Below are 16645 nucleotides of genomic sequence, written 5' to 3' on the forward strand. Positions count from 1 at the left end.
TCATATTATCCATTACCATAGGCTCTAGCCATGTGTTTACTGCAGTTGCAGTTTTTGTGTCTCTCAATTGTACTCGCGAAAGTAAAAGTTGTTTAAAATTGAGATCTCAAAGTCCCAGATTAAAGAATCATTATTTCTGCAGGATAAAAATGAACAAGCTCACATCCTAATTCTTTTATGCATGTTAGTTCAAAGAACTGGCAAAAAATCGCTATTTCACAATCTTCTCTATAACATTATAAAATAGTTGAACGGACAGAAACCACCTTTGGGAAACAATAGATTGTTAAAAAAACGGGCAGTTTTTTAACCATTGTCACATCGAGTGTTTGATGTGAGTTTTGCCCTCTAACTTGAGGACAAGAGACTTTGTTCAATTTTCCTCTAAATTTCAGTCTGTCACCATGAATCAGAGTGATCTGGTGACAAACAGAAATAGATACAGCTCTCTAGCATGATAAACCAGACTGACAGTTTAGCCAAGAGAGCCTATTTTATCTCTTATAAGCCTCTTCAACTAAAACAATCATTTTCCATATTTATTTACACATTCAACAGGAATTTTTTTTTTCGAGCTATGGTGTGGTGGTGAGAAATCAGAGATAAGGTGGCATGCTGTTGTTTACCTGCCTGGCTTTAGGGGTTGGAATAATACACACAAGTAAAAACACACGTCAGGCTTCAGAAAGCAAAGCCTGTTATCTGTTGAACATTGGTGCTTTTGAGTACTACGAAGTAACCTTCAATTTTCGTAGAAGGCGTAAACATATTTATTTGGACATGACACGAGGGTTCTTGAAATCTTTGATTTGAAACATCATAGGAAGGCTGGACAAAGATGGGTTCCAATATGTGGAGACATAGAATTCACATAAACAATGAGTAGCTCACCTCAACCTGCATGTAGGTTACAGACATTATTAAAATAATCCAGTTTGATGCGTTCATTTAGAGTGAATTTTGGCCATTAAATGACATCTATAGATACAGACCTTATTATTCCCACCATGAAGGGCAGTGTATTTGAGAAGCTTGCACACACACACACAAATCTATCATATCTAATGTATGTAATCAAGTAATGATAATACAGAACTATAGGTAATTTGGGTCAATGTTCTGTAGTGTTAGTGTCATTTATTGGTATATATTTCCATTGTTCTTATTTGTACCATGTTTACTTACCTTTTAATTTGATGTCACTGGTACTGTTAGTTTTGTTATGACCATATTCCACCTATTGATTTGGTGATCACTTGATCTTTTTTGTAGCACTATAATAACCCTGATGTGGAAATTCCGTTTTACACTTCAACTTTATTTTGTTGTTGGCATATATGTGCAGTTAAGTAAAAAAAAGCTGTTTTCATTGTTTTGAGATGATGATGTTAATTTATTTTGATTAAAAAGTTAATATATATTTAGGTTTTTTCTTTTTTTAAATTTGTCAATATTTTTACAATAAAAATACATTAAGAATGGACATTTTTATGGTGGCTTTTAATCTTGCATCAAATAGTGAACTGCATACTGTATGTAGACTTGCATTTACAGATCACCAGGAGTAAATATTTTGCTAGTACTAGTATTGCACTACAAGAAGCAAGACAGTTGCAAGCCTTTGATTGGAGTTATTTAAAGCTTTTGATTGGACAGTTAGGTCCTAGAGATGTGGTGCCAACAGCTGCACAGAGGGGGCCCAATTCGATTTTTTTTCATGGGGCCCAAAATTCCTGGTGGCGCCCCTGTGTGGAGAAGTACACCTTTTAAATGAAAGGATGTGCCTTTGATCTTATTTGATCTTATTGAATTATTATAAATAAGCCAAAACAACATCTATGGCATGCGGTCAAAAACCTTCACTTTTGTTTACATGTTTTATCTGCTTCCACAGCCGAAAGATAAATGTTATTCTATTTCCAATCAGCTTTAGATTGTGGGATCTTTTGAGGGAGCTATAAGAGACGATTGTGAAGCATAAGAATAATCATTCTAGATCACTTATAACACAATCTTGAAAATCCAAAACTTTCTTTTACATTTCAAAACCACAACACAAAGATACAACAATAACATTTTGGGGTAAGCTGTTGAAGATTTCCTAGAATTCCTATTACCTAGAATTGGACTGGTACAGAGCTGGCTGTGAACAACACAAGCATAAACGTCAAAATTAAGTTTGGTGGTTATTGATATTTAATACAAATGTTCGGCCTCTCCTTTCTGTTGTGGCCTTTTGTGAATATTTCTCATATGTTGATTTTTGTCCTTTTTTAAAGACACATTCCCGTACTAAGTCTTTTTTGCTAAATAAAAAGCAAATAAACAATTCCACTATTATTGGCCAAAAAGATGCAATTGATTACATTGTATAAAACATGTGATGCCCTGCCCGGAATGTAACAATTGTCCTGAAAACAATTTAACCTTTAATCTTGTAACTGTTACCCCTGACCACCTCTACAAATGTACTGCAACTTTAGAGACATAATTTATTCTGTTCAAAAACATCTGTGAAAATACAAAATGTCTGTCTGTCCCATCAATTAGGACTGTTCTAATATGTCAGAGCTTCGAAAAGTGGAACATTGTGCTGGCCTTGACATTTAAATGTTTTAGATAGATAGAGAGACAGACCTATTGAACAGTCCATACTGGAGTACTTGGTGTTAGATTCAAGCCTTTATCAACAATGATCCTTTTCAGCATTTCTCAGAGCATAATAGTGAAAACATGCCTACTTTCTGTGCAATTTCATTGCATTCGTGTTACAATCTCCCTGTAATCTTCTCTGTCAGAGCGCTAGAATAAAACTGAACAATGTCAAGACTGTGGTTTAATGAGAGACGCTGATTCTTCTATGGATTCCTGGCAGTGCAAGCAAATTAAAAAGAGATAGCTTTGTAGGTGCTTAAAGACAAGAAGAAGCCTGCTTATCGGCTTTACCAAGATGCTGTATCTGTAGAAACGTTATGTCCGGTTTGCTTAGAAAGGTCTGGAATTATTTAAAATATTTTAGTGAATAGTTTTAATATAAAGCTAACATTATCTCCATGCACTTCAATGCTGAGATGAGGATTATTGGGGGAAAAGAAAAGCTGCTGCAAAGCATACATTACACTGATGTAGGCTGTATCCATTCATCACATGTGTGCAGTCAGGCTCTTGACCTGATGATCTCTCAGCTGTCATAAAGGCAGCGATAGCCCTTGTCTGAATCTTAATCAAACAGCACCATCTCACTGGATTTAAGTTGGTTTCAAAGGCTTATTTCAAATGCAGGTGCTTCGCTGGACAGAGGGTAATTATCCCCATTATTCAAATGAAACAAAGGCGGCCCTTTCATATTTCATGGCCTTTTGTGTTTTGTTGCCATCTCTAACGCAACTGTGCACTTTTCTTCGCGCGCCACAATAAGGGCTTGATTCTGTTTTCCTTCTCCACGCTCCCTCTTTTCCTACAGGAGAGGCCCGAGGTCTCTGTTTTGCAAACCGATTCACAGCAATCAGGGTCCCTGGCGATTAATTAGTCCGTCTGCCCGGAGCGAGGCGTGTCTGTCACAACAGGTCAGCATCACCTAGTTCTGCAGTGTCCATATCGTGTCACACATTCACACTCAATCAATAAAAGAAAACACTACACGGACCTCTTGAGTCTTAAATGTACGACAGGAAAAGAGCAACAGATAGACACGGGGACAGGGAAGGCTGTATGATTTATAACACATAGGCCTACATTTATTAAATCAATACAAGAAAGAAAGAAGAAAAAACTCACATCAACACTGAAAAAAATATATATATTTCTCCACACAATGTACTTCATTGAAACATCACTGAAATACAAACGTTTATCTCTAAAAGTATTTTAGAAAGAAAGAAAGAAAGAAAGAAAGAAAGACAATGTAGGAAGGCAGTCTATTTATACACATATTAACCACAAATGGTTCCATATGGCAACTGACTGGGGAAAACACTCAATGCCAATTTCTGTCTTATCAGTTGCCACTGACATTTAGGCTACATCTGCTTCTCTTCACAAATAGTATGTGATGTGTGCGTGCACCCCACAGCGGCATATGCTTCAATGTTTGGAACGGGATCTCTTCAAAATGAACGTGTCAGAAATGAGGATGCTAGGAGGATACGCAGTCGATATTTTAACCGAGAGCCTAATTGAGGTGTATTACTCTGAATTCAAATTGGCTTATCACATTCAACCGCGTTTAATTTTGACAACATCGCCGCTTGGTGGATCATCGCTCTATTACAAATACAAGAGATGAGTGCGGTCTTTCGGGACAGTGTCGATGTCATTCAATATCTATTACACATTTGCGTTGTCATTGGTTCCGACAGTGCTATAATATATTGTATTGTCATACATCATAGTCAAATTCATTCTGACAGCAATGTTGTTTATGCAAATAGACCTATAATTAAACAATGCATCTTCAATTTAGCTAAAACACAATACAGACACAGCTGACGTAAAATGATCCACCCGAATGAGGCGGTAATGCCTTAAAATTGTATTATAATAATAATGTGGATATTATCAATGATGCAATTGCAAATGTAATCTTCTGATATAATGCATAAACATAGAAACAAAATCATTTTCATTCAAACTAAGAAATAATACTGTAATCGGAGTGTTTCTCCTTTTAATCAAAGTCACATTATTGATGAACAAATGTGCTCCACTAATATTATTGTTGCAGGGCACTTTCAAAAGGACCTCCAATACACAGCGCTTCAGGTAGAAGAATTAAGGTTTTCACACCTTCCGACGCACAAAAGACTACTGGTTTCGATCCATGACGAGCCTGGGACATGTACCCCTTTAAACTCCCCTGAGCGAGTATGGATCACAGGCGCACTTCAAAGACCCAAAAGACCCATAGACCATCAAAAGACTGCAAGTTTCTATAAGTAAACTTAGCTGGTCGGGCAGCACCCATAATCTCAGTCTACTGAGAGCGTTGTAGGAGACGGATCAGGAGATAACAGAATTCCTTTTCTCTGCCTGGTGGATTATAACTTTTTAGACATGACGCCGTTTGTGTGCGTGATGCTGAGCGCAGTCGTGGCACTCTGGGTCGGATCAATGAGCGCAGCAGCATCCTTCCCTGGATTTCACGAGGCCCTCAGAAATAGGATGCGCACAGCTGGAAGGAGCGGCGGAGGTCAGGCGGGTCACAGCCGCCACACGAACCGATATCCGCTTTATATGATGCACCTTTACCGGACCCTTCTGACCGGAGACGATAAACAAATGAGCCATGAGAATCCAACCCTGTACGACTCCGATTCGGTCTTGAGTCTCGTCGCCAAAAGTGAGTAGCCATATTTATACATTTTCTTTTGATGTATTTTTATTTGAAAGCATTTTGCCTTTTTTACTGCCTTACAAATAAGGATTATTATTATAATATTTTATTACTACTGTTTTATTTATTAAGCATTTAGCGATTGATTATATCTATTATAACATTTATTCTTTTAATAAAAAATAAATTTGAATGTACTATTTGGAAAATTATTTTTGACAACCATTAAATATATAAACCTCATGTATATTTAATATGTTAACGGATTACGTGTGCTCAATACTGTACTTGCTGTTTGGGTGGTGCTGTTAGCCAAGTGACGTATTATGGTTATTAGTCAGCGTGTGTATTAGCTCAAGACGCCTGTTTGACGTTGGCTTGGGCAGCAATACACATCAACACAATAAGAACTTTGTACTTTATTACCTGCTTGTCCTGAATACCCATGTGTGAAAACTTAATTAAGCACCACAATCTCTTATCCTTCTAGACTTTATAATTGACTATGCTTTCTTATTTTTCTGTGTGAACTAACATCTCGTCTAAATATTTTCAGGCTGCCATCAGGTTGGGGACAAATGGGCCGTGACATTCGACATGTCCTCCATATCGACGAGCGACACCGTCAACCAGTCTGAACTTCGGATTCGCCTTCCAGAATTCCCCTCCACCGGCAACGTAGAGGTGGATGTCTATCACTCATCCAAACATCAGTGTGGCCAGAACCCATGCGCTGAAACGCGGCTTCACCTCGGCAGTGTGAAATCCCAACCAAGTGACCTAGCTTCCCATTCCTCCTGGAAGGTTTTCAACATCACAGCACTTCTTAAATTCTGGTTGCATCAAGGTCAGATGGTCCCCATCAAGGAACAGACCTGGATGGAAACCGAAGCAGATGAGCAGGGTGTCCAGCATCCCACGGCAAACAGGGTCATGATGGTGGTTTATTCCAAACAGAACCAGGCCAAGACATCCACCCTCATTCAGACCGCTGAGCACTCCAAGTACGTGGCTTTGGAGCGGGCCAGCGGTGGAAGTGAATCTGTGGCCCGACGTCACAAGAGGAACCACAGATCTGGTGACAGAGTGCGTGGAGGAGTAGGACCTGGTTTGACTCCTGGTGTTTTGCATGAATTGGGGGAGAAGAAATCACTTTGCAGAAAGGTGGACATGTGGGTGGACTTTGATCAAATCGGCTGGAGCGACTGGATTGTTTATCCGAAGCGCTACAATGCCTATCGCTGTGAAGGTGGCTGCCCTACACCCGTAGATGAGAGCCTCACTCCAACTAACCATGCCTACATGCAGGTAAGTGTGTTTTTTTATAAATTGTGTTGCTATTTTTTAAAATGCTCCTTTGTTCTCTTGAGTGGTTCTAATGATTGTCTTTTGTTCTCATTTGCAGAGTCTTTTGAAGCTGCACCACCCGGACCGGGTCCCATGCGTGTCCTGTGTACCCACCCGTCTGGCACCACTTTCTATGCTCTATTATGAGAACGGGAAGATGGTTATGAGACACCACGAAGGGATGGTGGTCGCAGAATGTGGCTGCCACTGACCCTACCAAATCCCTAATGGACTCAACATCAGCACTTTATTTGGATATGCTCCACAAAACCAAATATCTATAAATGCACGATAGAAGATACTACAGATATGTTCAGGATTTTGTTTATCTGTTTTAGACATGGAAATCTTAGTATGAAGATGAACTTTAATATCATGTAATTTTATCACAGAATGTATACTTAAATTTTTTGAGGTATCCTGCACAGAGGCACCTGAACTACTTGAAGCTATTTTTGAAAGAGTAATACTTTTCGTGTTAATGATTTGTAAATAGCAGAATATGTAAATTGACAAATTTAATAAAATGTGTTTAAAATGTGGTTCTTGCATTTTGTATAATTTTGTTCATGCTGTTTTTTGCAATTTAAATAAGGACATTACATGAATTATCTGGCATTTATTGATTTTTTTCAATGCTTAAATGTCTCTTCAGGAATTACAGGGCAGTTCAGAGAACTCCAAAGCAACAAAGGCATTTACATTCTATTGAATGACACTTTAGGTGAAAATTATTCTTCATGGCAAACAGAAATCTTTAAACTTTATCGTTACATAATGACAAATGGAAAGTGGTCCAATTTATTCTCATATGTTATGTGTTCTCTCCTGGATTTTCTCCAAGCACCCAAACAGCACTGTTGCCCCCCCTCCTGGTCATTTTGCAAAACTACACAAACAATCTGTATCAATGTAACATGGTGGGGATATTAAGACGTTCCCCATATTTTCGGCAGAAGTAGAGCTAGGCAGGATTTTCCTGCATCAATGTGCTTGGGATGCACTGATCTGACATCTGAGACAGTGGCTTATTCAGGCACAACAGTGTAAGCTGATGTTGAGAATCAAAAGTATTTGCTTGTGCGTGTCTAGAGCGACAGCATCAATACAGAAAAAGACAATGCCATTAGAACAGTAAATAACGAAAAAGAAGACATGGAAGGAAAGCTCTTTTGTGCATTTATCCTCTCAAGGACCAGTTATCCTCACGGTAATATTTGTTACAGTCGTCACCTTCCTGTAGCAGGTCCTCTTTTGTAGTTAGATATCCATTTCAAACTGGGCATCCTCTCCTTTAAAAATCACAAATCAAATATAACAATGTTAACGTTAGTCTCATTTTCATAATTTGCCAAAAGGGTGAACAACAATACGAGCTAAACCTTTATAATTGTAAGGTCTGTTAATGTCAACATATCTATTACTCTTTCCCTCATATTTTAAGACTGACTGGTCTTCTATTGACTAGTCATAATGTGTATTTGAATGCTAATGTGTATTTGAGTCTAATCAGATAAATATACCTGCGCTCTTCTCAGCAGGGGAGCTATTATTGTTATTGACAGTCAGTTTGGGGAAGCCCTTGTCTTTATTCGTGGTGACTGAGGGGGGACTGGTCACCCCTGGAATGTCAGGGAGGCAGCAGGGTGGGGTTCGGGCCAATGGGGAGCTGCGACAGTCCAGCAGGAACTTTCGGTCATAGATGATCCTGGTGCCTATGAAATAGAGTAATCGTTGGATTAAGTAACTTTCAATGTTGAATGACTAATTACCTCTTAATCCGATCATATTTAAAAGCTTTTATCTAATGGGGGAGATCATAGGAACGCCATCATACTTGGGTCCTATAAGATTACAAATGCAGCGGTGACCAAGAGCTTGTGAGATTGGGAAAGACGGAGGACAGCCAGGTACACTCAGATGCTGCCATATTGAACACATTTGTAAAAACAGTTACAGGTTGCATTCGACACGCGTCCAAACATGTCTCAATGACTGTGCGGTTTGCAACAATCCCCATTTTTAAGGATTTTCCCATGTAGTAAAATACCTTATCCGTGTTAAGTGAAAAGCACAGAGAGCTGAATCACTATCAGCTCCTGTCCTATCAGTTCAGTTGAGCCCAATGTCAACCTTCACACACATCCGCACCAAATATCCTTGAACTGAATTAACTACAAGCCCACTGAGCAAAAACAACAGTACAAAACAAATGAACAAAAAAAGCGTGCTTTTCTACAAAATTATAGCAAGTGTAGAAATAGTACCATAGTTTATCTACAAATATCAGAGTAAAACTGCGGTTACTATAGTGAGACAAATGTGGTTTTACTGCAAACGCCAAAGGTTTAAAACCATTGTTAGTAATACAGTACAGTACAGTACACGACGACGAGCTTTTCTTATGTGTTAGAAAAACAGAAGTGGCCGCATAAACAAGGAAACCAGCCTACAGTCACAAGACTCGTCAAGTGTCACGTTGTCTTTTGACGGCTGTTCACATTCTGACAAAGCAACGTTGCACGTTCTAAAGTGTCGTACACGAATTTGCAGCAATATCAGAATATTTAAAGGTCCATCTTTACTGCAGAACATTTGCGTGTACGTTCACACCGTGTCTATAAGGAAACCTACGGACCTGCGATCTTGTCAAGCAGCCAACAGAACGACGTTTTTCTTCCAGTGTTTTATAATACATTGACAAGTCCGGTTCAAAGTTAGGACTTAAACATGATGAGGTCATAACTGGCGGAGCACGCGCAAAGCGGTCTGTCAGGCACAAAGAGATGCAAGCCGTCCACGACCTCCAGAATGCATCGCTATGTCGCGAGCACAACAACAACAACAACGCACGAGAATGCAGCCGTTATTATTTATCTGCAAACGCGTGACATTTACCTCCTGGAGTCGTGCTAAAGAGGGTCCCTCCGGGCGTTGTAGAATAATCATGTGGCATGTGGGCCGCATCGTTGATTGTGACTCGTCTGGTGGTCGGAATCGCCTTGCTGGTGGTCTTCTGGCTGCCCATGGACATTTTGAACACAATGCTGGCCACAAACTCGGAAAGCTGCCTTTATTAAATCGTGTCTCTTCACCTCGAAGTAATCGAAAAAACACTTTACACGAATACAACCTGTTTGTGAGCAGCAAGTTACCTTTTATAAAGATTTACCTTCTCCGTTTATGGCAAACTTGACTACATACAAAAATAAATCATACTAAATGTTTGATCCCGTATAACACTTCATTCACACACTCGAAAGCTAGCTAAAATGCTAGGCTTCTCTGTGACCACGTTTTCTCTCTCTCTCTCTCTCTCTCTCTCTCTTTCTCTCTCTCTCTCTCTCGCTCTCTCTCTCTCTCTCTCTCTCTCTCTCTCTCTCTCTCTCTCTCTCTCTCTCTCTCTCTCTCTCTCTCTCTCTCTCTCTCTCTCTCTCTCTCTCTCTCTCTCTCTCTCTCTCTCTCTCTCTCTCTCACACACACACACACTCCCTCAAGCACTCAACAAAACATTACCAGGAAAGGGATATATAAAACAGAGAACAAGCGCAATGTCGCCCCCACTGGTGTGTGGCTGAACTGCACGAGGAGTCTCGAAATTGTAGTTTTAAGAATGTTTACACAGTGTTTTTACACAGACACACAGTGTCACAATATGTCACATCTTTCTTTATTAATTTTCGTCAATGATCTGAGCTGGTGTGCAGGGTAAATGGTCTATACATATCTTCATGTCAGAATGATTCTGAATAAAAGGCTTGTATTTATATTCATGTTCGTGTTTCCTCTCTCCGTCACAATAAAAAAAAAAGAAAGAAAACATGTTCAAATAGCTACAAAGCCTCTACATTCCCCATGACATGGGCATGTATCACTGGATTCTAACTAGTATGATTAAAGTACATCCATAACAACTCTAATAAGGGTGCATAGCATTCTAATTAAATATATTTTGTCATATATTTATACATATATTCTTTATTAAAAACATATTTTCTGTGCATGTGCGCAGTTGCATTCCTTAGTACAGAGTAATATGATATTGCGTTTATATTGTCATTAATCAATTCTAAAGGAGTATAGGTGAAGTCTAGATTTTTGCAACAGTTAAACATTTTACATAAACTCTTTAATACATAACGATTGCAATGAATGAATCATTTTGTTTCCGTTAAAAAACAAACAAAAAAACAAGATCTTTTCTTCCTTTCCCCCCACTTTGTTTTCAGAATATGAAACATACTCAACCGTTACAGCAGCAATAAGGTACCGAAACATGTATCCATGTCCTTCATGCTAAGGTCACCATCCCTACCCACAACACCCCTCACTGACAGTCCTCATACGCCTGAGAGTGGATTTACCTTTATATGTCACAAACCAGAAACATGGAAGAGAAATCATTTGTCAACACAAACCTGAGTGAACTGTGAAAAATAATATACAGTGTGAGGCAGAATTCATGAAGGTCTCTCGATGTTGGTGTGAAGGGACGTGTGCAATTTCACAAAGCAAACAACATCACTGAACCCCAGATAAAGAATCACAAGGATCTAATTTAACATTTTTAAATACAAAGTACAATCAATGTCATTCATCCAATTGTCCATGCATTCCTTAATGAAACATTTCTTTGATTGGACGATAACTTCATCCATTTATTCAGTTGATCATTCATGCATCCGCTCATTCACTCATCTCAAACTAAACGATATGAATGTGTGAACCGAGATCACGGCGTGCTCATGACTATGTAAGCTACTGTGCTGTGGTTAAATGCTGAGCACCGTCCCTGATTTTCAGCATTAGGGTCGCCAGTCATGACTCCATAAACAATGCTTTGCCCGTTAAACACAGCTATCTCCGTTCAGGGAACTCGAGTTGGTATGTAGATCACGTAATTGCATACTGTTTGACCTTCGTGAGATACTTGTGCATGCTTACATCTTACAAATGCTACTTAAATGTTGGTTACGTACAGTAGATACTGAACACACAAGCACTCACAGACAAGTTCAAATGAATACGGAAACGCAGTATCCCAACTGTTTCAGCACGTTGATATTATTGCTTTGGTGGACTATATTTTAAGAGTTATGTTTGGGCTCGTTCATAGTAATATAATATAAACAAAGGTGATCCATGTGAATGATGTCAACACGACATTATTAACATGTGCTTGCAGTAGTAAAGAATCCCGTAGGTGGACAAGTTAAGCATAACCTTGTTGGTGTGTGTGAGTACTATGTTGGTACGTAATAGTAAGACATTTGAAACCAAAAAGTGAGACAGACAGTTGTGAGTTCACAGTTCATGGGTCAATTTTAAGGTGGGCTGTCACAGTGCTGTCTGTATATTAATCTGTCTATTTAAAACTGTACATCTAAAAGAAAAATGAATCAAGTTTAAAATGAAACCTTTTCACCGTCTTAAATCCCAAACATCACAAAAGCAGTTACTCAGAGATAGTCCCCAAGCCCCACGTGTCACACCCACAATCATTTTTCACCAGCACAGCTTGATAAATAATGTAGAATAAATCAAAACCAAGGGGCCGAGTGCCAACCCCAGAGAACAGCATGAAAAGAGTGTTAACCAGCATGCAATGCTACATTAGTCTCTGAAATCGCTCTGACATGGTGGCTTAGCATTAAGCAGAGTAACAAATGTGGATGAAAGGATGGTCGGTTGGTCAGAGGTCGAGATGAAAAGAGGGTCGTGAACTGTCAGAACACAATAGAAGACAATATAAGCATGTGCCCTCCATAGGTTGTTAGAAACATGGGGTGTTGTACAAACAGAGCTATACCACCTTCAAGTTAAGATTAGATGTGAACACTGTCCGAAGGAAGGGGGCCCTTTAAAATCATAGCAAAAGCAATAGGTGGCCGACAGAGTTCAAAGGAACACAAATACGTTTCACAAAGTCAGACAGACGTTCACAAGCAGGAGTGCACAGAGGCTTATTCTCATTTCCATGGCGAACACCAAATTAGCTCTGACCGATCCAGAAAAAAAGCTCAGAAGCGAGTACACATGCATTAGATACCGACACACGCACACACACCGACACACATCCACGTAGCATAGAGTGCATATATCACATTAAATAACAGGATAAAGGGCCTGTAAATGAAGGGACGGGCTTAGCATCAACTATACTGCTGTGTTTTGACAATCCGTTCGACAAAATAATGAACTGTTGCTTTTTTGGGCTGTTGTGTTCCAGAGACTCCTGTTTTTCAAGATAAAAGGTCCTTGAGTACTCCCCAACCCAATCCAGGAACGGCCATTTACCTTGTACCCCCTCAGTTTTCTTAAATAATGACAGCTCGTAGGTCATGCACCAGCAGTCAGTCATGCATTTACAGTTGACAGGAAGCACTTTTTGTTGCTTTTTTCGGTAGTTGTTTTTCCGCATTTTGTACAAAACAAGTTCATGCCCTAAGCTAGTTGCTTTTTTCTGTTTATAAATTTTACAAAACTACAGGTAGGACCCTTTCTCCTTTTTGTTCCGGTGACGCTCCGTGGTTCCTTGACTGTTGTTGGGTTCGGGCGGGATGTGTTGTTGATCTCTTTTACTGCTTGTTTTTAATCTCTCGGGTTATGTTTTTTTCCCATTGTTCTGTGTATCATCCTTTCTCCCAAGTGTGCGTAGGTGAAGGATGGTTTGGCAGTAGATGTCCAACCCTGGAAGAACAATCGCTCATAAACAAATTGCTTTTTTAAGATAGAGATTCTATTTCCCCAGCAAGCCATACTAGGTCACAATTTGTACTAAAACATACAACTGATGGTAATATCATCACGGAAGCATATCTTACCTTCAGGACAATATGTGTTGGTTTCAGTGCTTTACTCTCCGTAGACTGGAGCGTTTCACGGCCTGTACATCCCTCTTCACATCCACACCCAACTGGACCAAAGAGAGAAAAGACAAGGCTTTACTAATTCCCAGAGGATCTTACACTACTGGGGTTATAACATAAGTCTGCTGGAGGGAATTTTAAAGTACTGGTCAACAAATATGGGTTTTAAATGGCCAATGCCGTCATTAAGAGAGCAACATACTGTAAAAAATGCGAACAAGCTGAAACATTTACTTCACCTGGTAACATGTACATCTACAATGGATACAATTGAAACATTATTTAGATCAGGTAAATACAGTATATCTAAGAATATATTTATTCTATATAAATACAGCTCTGAAAAGAGATCATTTCAAAATTATTTTCAGTTGTTCTCAATTGACTATTTGTAGGTATGTGTTTAGGTAAAATGATCATTTTTGTTTCTTTATGTGTATTAGTGCATTTCTCCAAAATAAAAATAAAGCGTTCAATATGGAAGGCGAATCCTGCCAAATTAAAATGAAAATGTAAACCAGATTAGCCATTTCGTTATACACAACTGTTGTTTGTTACAAAATGAAATATAAAATGAAAAGATTTTATTTTAATTTATTTTTAATTTTATTTAAAAATTTCATTTTTCACTAAGATCTCGAGGCAAGACTGCCAATGTGAAAGTGAAAAGGCAAATATGAAAAAGAAATTATAATTATTGCTCACGCAATAATACTGACACAATTCAAATTAAAATGTAAAGTTAAACTTTTATTGTTTAAAAGTTGCAGTGCACAAAGAAATGTCCACGAATTGCATTTTATTTTTCAATTTTACAGGGACAACGCATTGTCAATGTAAGAACTGATCTTTGAATTTTTTCTAGATCTGTATATTTATAATGTAATTTAACAACAGAAAATATGGCATTTGAACGTACAGAAAACTTCCTGTTTGAACTGATGGTATATGGTTATGGTATAACTATAAATCTGAAAATGTGAAATCCACCTTGCTCACCACGTTCCCGTGCTCATCAGCAAACTTCTCTTCATGGAGATGATCACTGGTGAGATCTATTGGATCATCCTTCTGAAAGGAGCGATCAACAGTTATGGTTCAATTCCATTCTCGGAAAACAATCCAACATCAGCACTTTTCCCAAATCATGCACTTTGCTCAGACTGGTCAGCCCAGAGGACACACCTGTGCCTTCCGTCTGTCCTTGTCCCACGCCAGCAATTCTCCCTCCTGAGGAAGGGCTGAGGGCTGAGTGCCCAGCAGACGCCCACGCAGGACCTCCGAATGGCCTGTATCACATACCGGTGTAAGGAGGGCCTCCTGTGCTACATGTGACTGTTTGTGGTCCTGGGACGATGGAATCATGGCATCTATGGTCGGCTTTGCTTTGGGTTGAGACCAGCTGTGGAGGGAACCTTCTTTCTCCTGCGAGTACGGCTGGAAAGCCCCGCCACCAAGCCTGCAAAGTTTGGATACATAAATGCTGTGTCAGTGTTGTGTTGCTTGTATAAAACAAATGGTGGCGTATGGATTGGATTCATACCTGTCTCCGTTGTGTTCTAACGCTCGTGTCAATCCGGTTCTCTCGCACAACTGGGCGTAGATCTGTTGCCCTGTAAGAACAGAAAACTTTTCCTCTGAACTTGCCCCCTTTCCACCCTTTCCACCTCCTCTAGCTACACCCGTCACACTGCCGCCCGCCACCACCTCTCTCCTCTTGCCCTCCGACCTCTGACCTCCGGCCTGCCCATTGTAGTTGGCCTTTGGGACAGCGCCACTAGCCCAAGCTTTTTCTGTGCATCCGGATGCCAGGTCGTGCTGTATGTCATCTTCATCGACCTCCTCTTCCTCCTCCTCCTCCTCTAGCTCCATGATAGAGCCACTGGCCCCGCTGGCTCCACTGCCGGGTCTCCCCAAGCTGCTGCAGGGCAGACTCAACGTGTTGGCCTCCGAGTCGTCCGCGCGGCTGCTGCAGTCCAGGGAGGAGTCCTCGACTGTTACCAGCGACGGACTGACCCCCGCTGGCCACACCTGCACATCTGACATCTCCATCATCGTGTCCTCCTCGGTGGTGGCAATGGGAGCGCATTCCAGGCTGGACACCTCCTGCCAGTACGGCTCGACGCCCAGTGGGGAGGGCAGGCTGTACTGCATTGAAGCGGGGGAGAGCAGCTCCTCCTGCACAAGCCCATAACCTGAGGGACGGCCAGACAAGAAAGGCAACGCTAACACCACACAGAAATAGTGGGGGTATGTGGAGGGTCCCTGACCCTCTCTAAGAGGGCATGCAGCAGGACCCACAGTGCTCGGTGTTTAATATAATAGATATGTGAATATAGTGCTTTAAGGAAAGGATCAGTTGGGAGGATTATTGTGAGTTTAACAGCAATAAATGTAGCAAGGATTGTAAATACAGGCTCACATGATAGTCCTTCTGTGAAAATAAATAAGGCTTTTAATTTGTTCACAACAATCCATTATTAAAGGAATATTCTGTTTTACTATACCGAATATCAACACTATCGTTCCGAAGTTTTGAAACATTCACAAATTTGTTTTTTTACACCTTTCCCACATTTTACAATAAAAGTAAACTCATGGAATAAAATCGTATTGATTTATTTATGTTATTACTAAAAACATACAAAACTACGGTGTGCTCTCTTTTGTTGACCGTTTTCCATATCAAAATTACGTCTTTCTAATGAAAGTATTAAGAAATGAATATGTTGGCACAATTATATTTGCCTGAGTAATTTCAAACATTTAAACACCTGCACATGACATTTATTTTTATCATGAGAAAGAATTAAGTCAAGTATTTTAAAACCTTTGAACAGCGTACTGTAAATATGTATCACATCTGTGGCATGCTGTTGATTCCTAGACAATCATATCTATGCCACCATACACTAAAATAAATGTTGGTAGGGATGTAAAACGATGAATCATGATTAAATGCATCCAGATTGTGTTTACATAATATATGTCTGTGTATTGTGCTCATTCACTTTGTATTTATAAACAAATATGTGCATTTATGTGTATATAAGAAAATATATAAAATAAATAAACATTTATATATTGGTAAAGATAA

At 39.6% G+C, this 16645-nt stretch overlaps 3 protein-coding genes across 4 annotated transcripts in view; 1 reads left to right on the forward strand and 2 right to left on the reverse strand.

The window, feature by feature from the left end:
* Positions 1-5052: 5052 nt before the first annotated feature.
* On the forward strand, positions 5053-6890 carry ndr1 (nodal-related 1; the record flags this gene model as incomplete). Its single annotated transcript, XM_079487038.1, has 3 exons — positions 5053-5338; positions 5889-6640; positions 6738-6890. The coding sequence occupies 3 exons, from the start codon at positions 5053-5055 to the stop codon at positions 6888-6890; spliced, it is 1191 nt and encodes a 396-aa protein (XP_079343164.1).
* Positions 6891-6988: 98 nt separating this feature from the next.
* On the reverse strand, positions 6989-10204 carry eif4ebp1 (eukaryotic translation initiation factor 4E binding protein 1). 2 transcript variants are annotated; one of them, XM_079485820.1, is made up of 4 exons: positions 9852-10204; positions 9578-9774; positions 8203-8394; positions 6989-7971 (listed from the first exon to the last, which is right to left on the reverse strand). In XM_079485820.1, exons 2-4 carry the CDS (start codon positions 9711-9713, stop codon positions 7940-7942), a joined length of 360 nt encoding a protein of 119 aa, XP_079341946.1. In that variant the 5' UTR covers positions 9714-9774; positions 9852-10204; the 3' UTR covers positions 6989-7939. The 2 variants fall into 2 exon arrangements, with proteins under 2 accessions (XP_079341946.1, XP_079341947.1); XM_079485821.1 differs by having other exon boundaries at positions 7031-7971; positions 9578-9768; positions 9852-10196.
* A 131-nt stretch (positions 10205-10335) lies between these two features.
* Positions 10336-16645, reverse strand: part of ank1b (ankyrin 1, erythrocytic b) — a gene marked incomplete at its 5' end in the record, with an annotated part of 63521 nt that continues 57211 nt past the window's right edge. Inside the window, 5 exons of the mRNA XM_079485949.1 lie at positions 10336-13369; positions 13504-13595; positions 14539-14619; positions 14734-15007; positions 15092-15743. Of these exons, the coding sequence (XP_079342075.1) occupies positions 13527-13595; positions 14539-14619; positions 14734-15007; positions 15092-15743 (1076 nt within the window). The 3' untranslated portion in view covers positions 10336-13369; positions 13504-13526. The remainder of the gene's footprint in view (positions 13370-13503; positions 13596-14538; positions 14620-14733; positions 15008-15091; positions 15744-16645) is intronic.

The sequence above is a fragment of the Barbatula barbatula genome, assembly GCF_947034865.1.
Source record: "Barbatula barbatula genome assembly, chromosome: 22".
Classification (NCBI taxonomy): domain Eukaryota; kingdom Metazoa; phylum Chordata; class Actinopteri; order Cypriniformes; family Nemacheilidae; genus Barbatula; species Barbatula barbatula.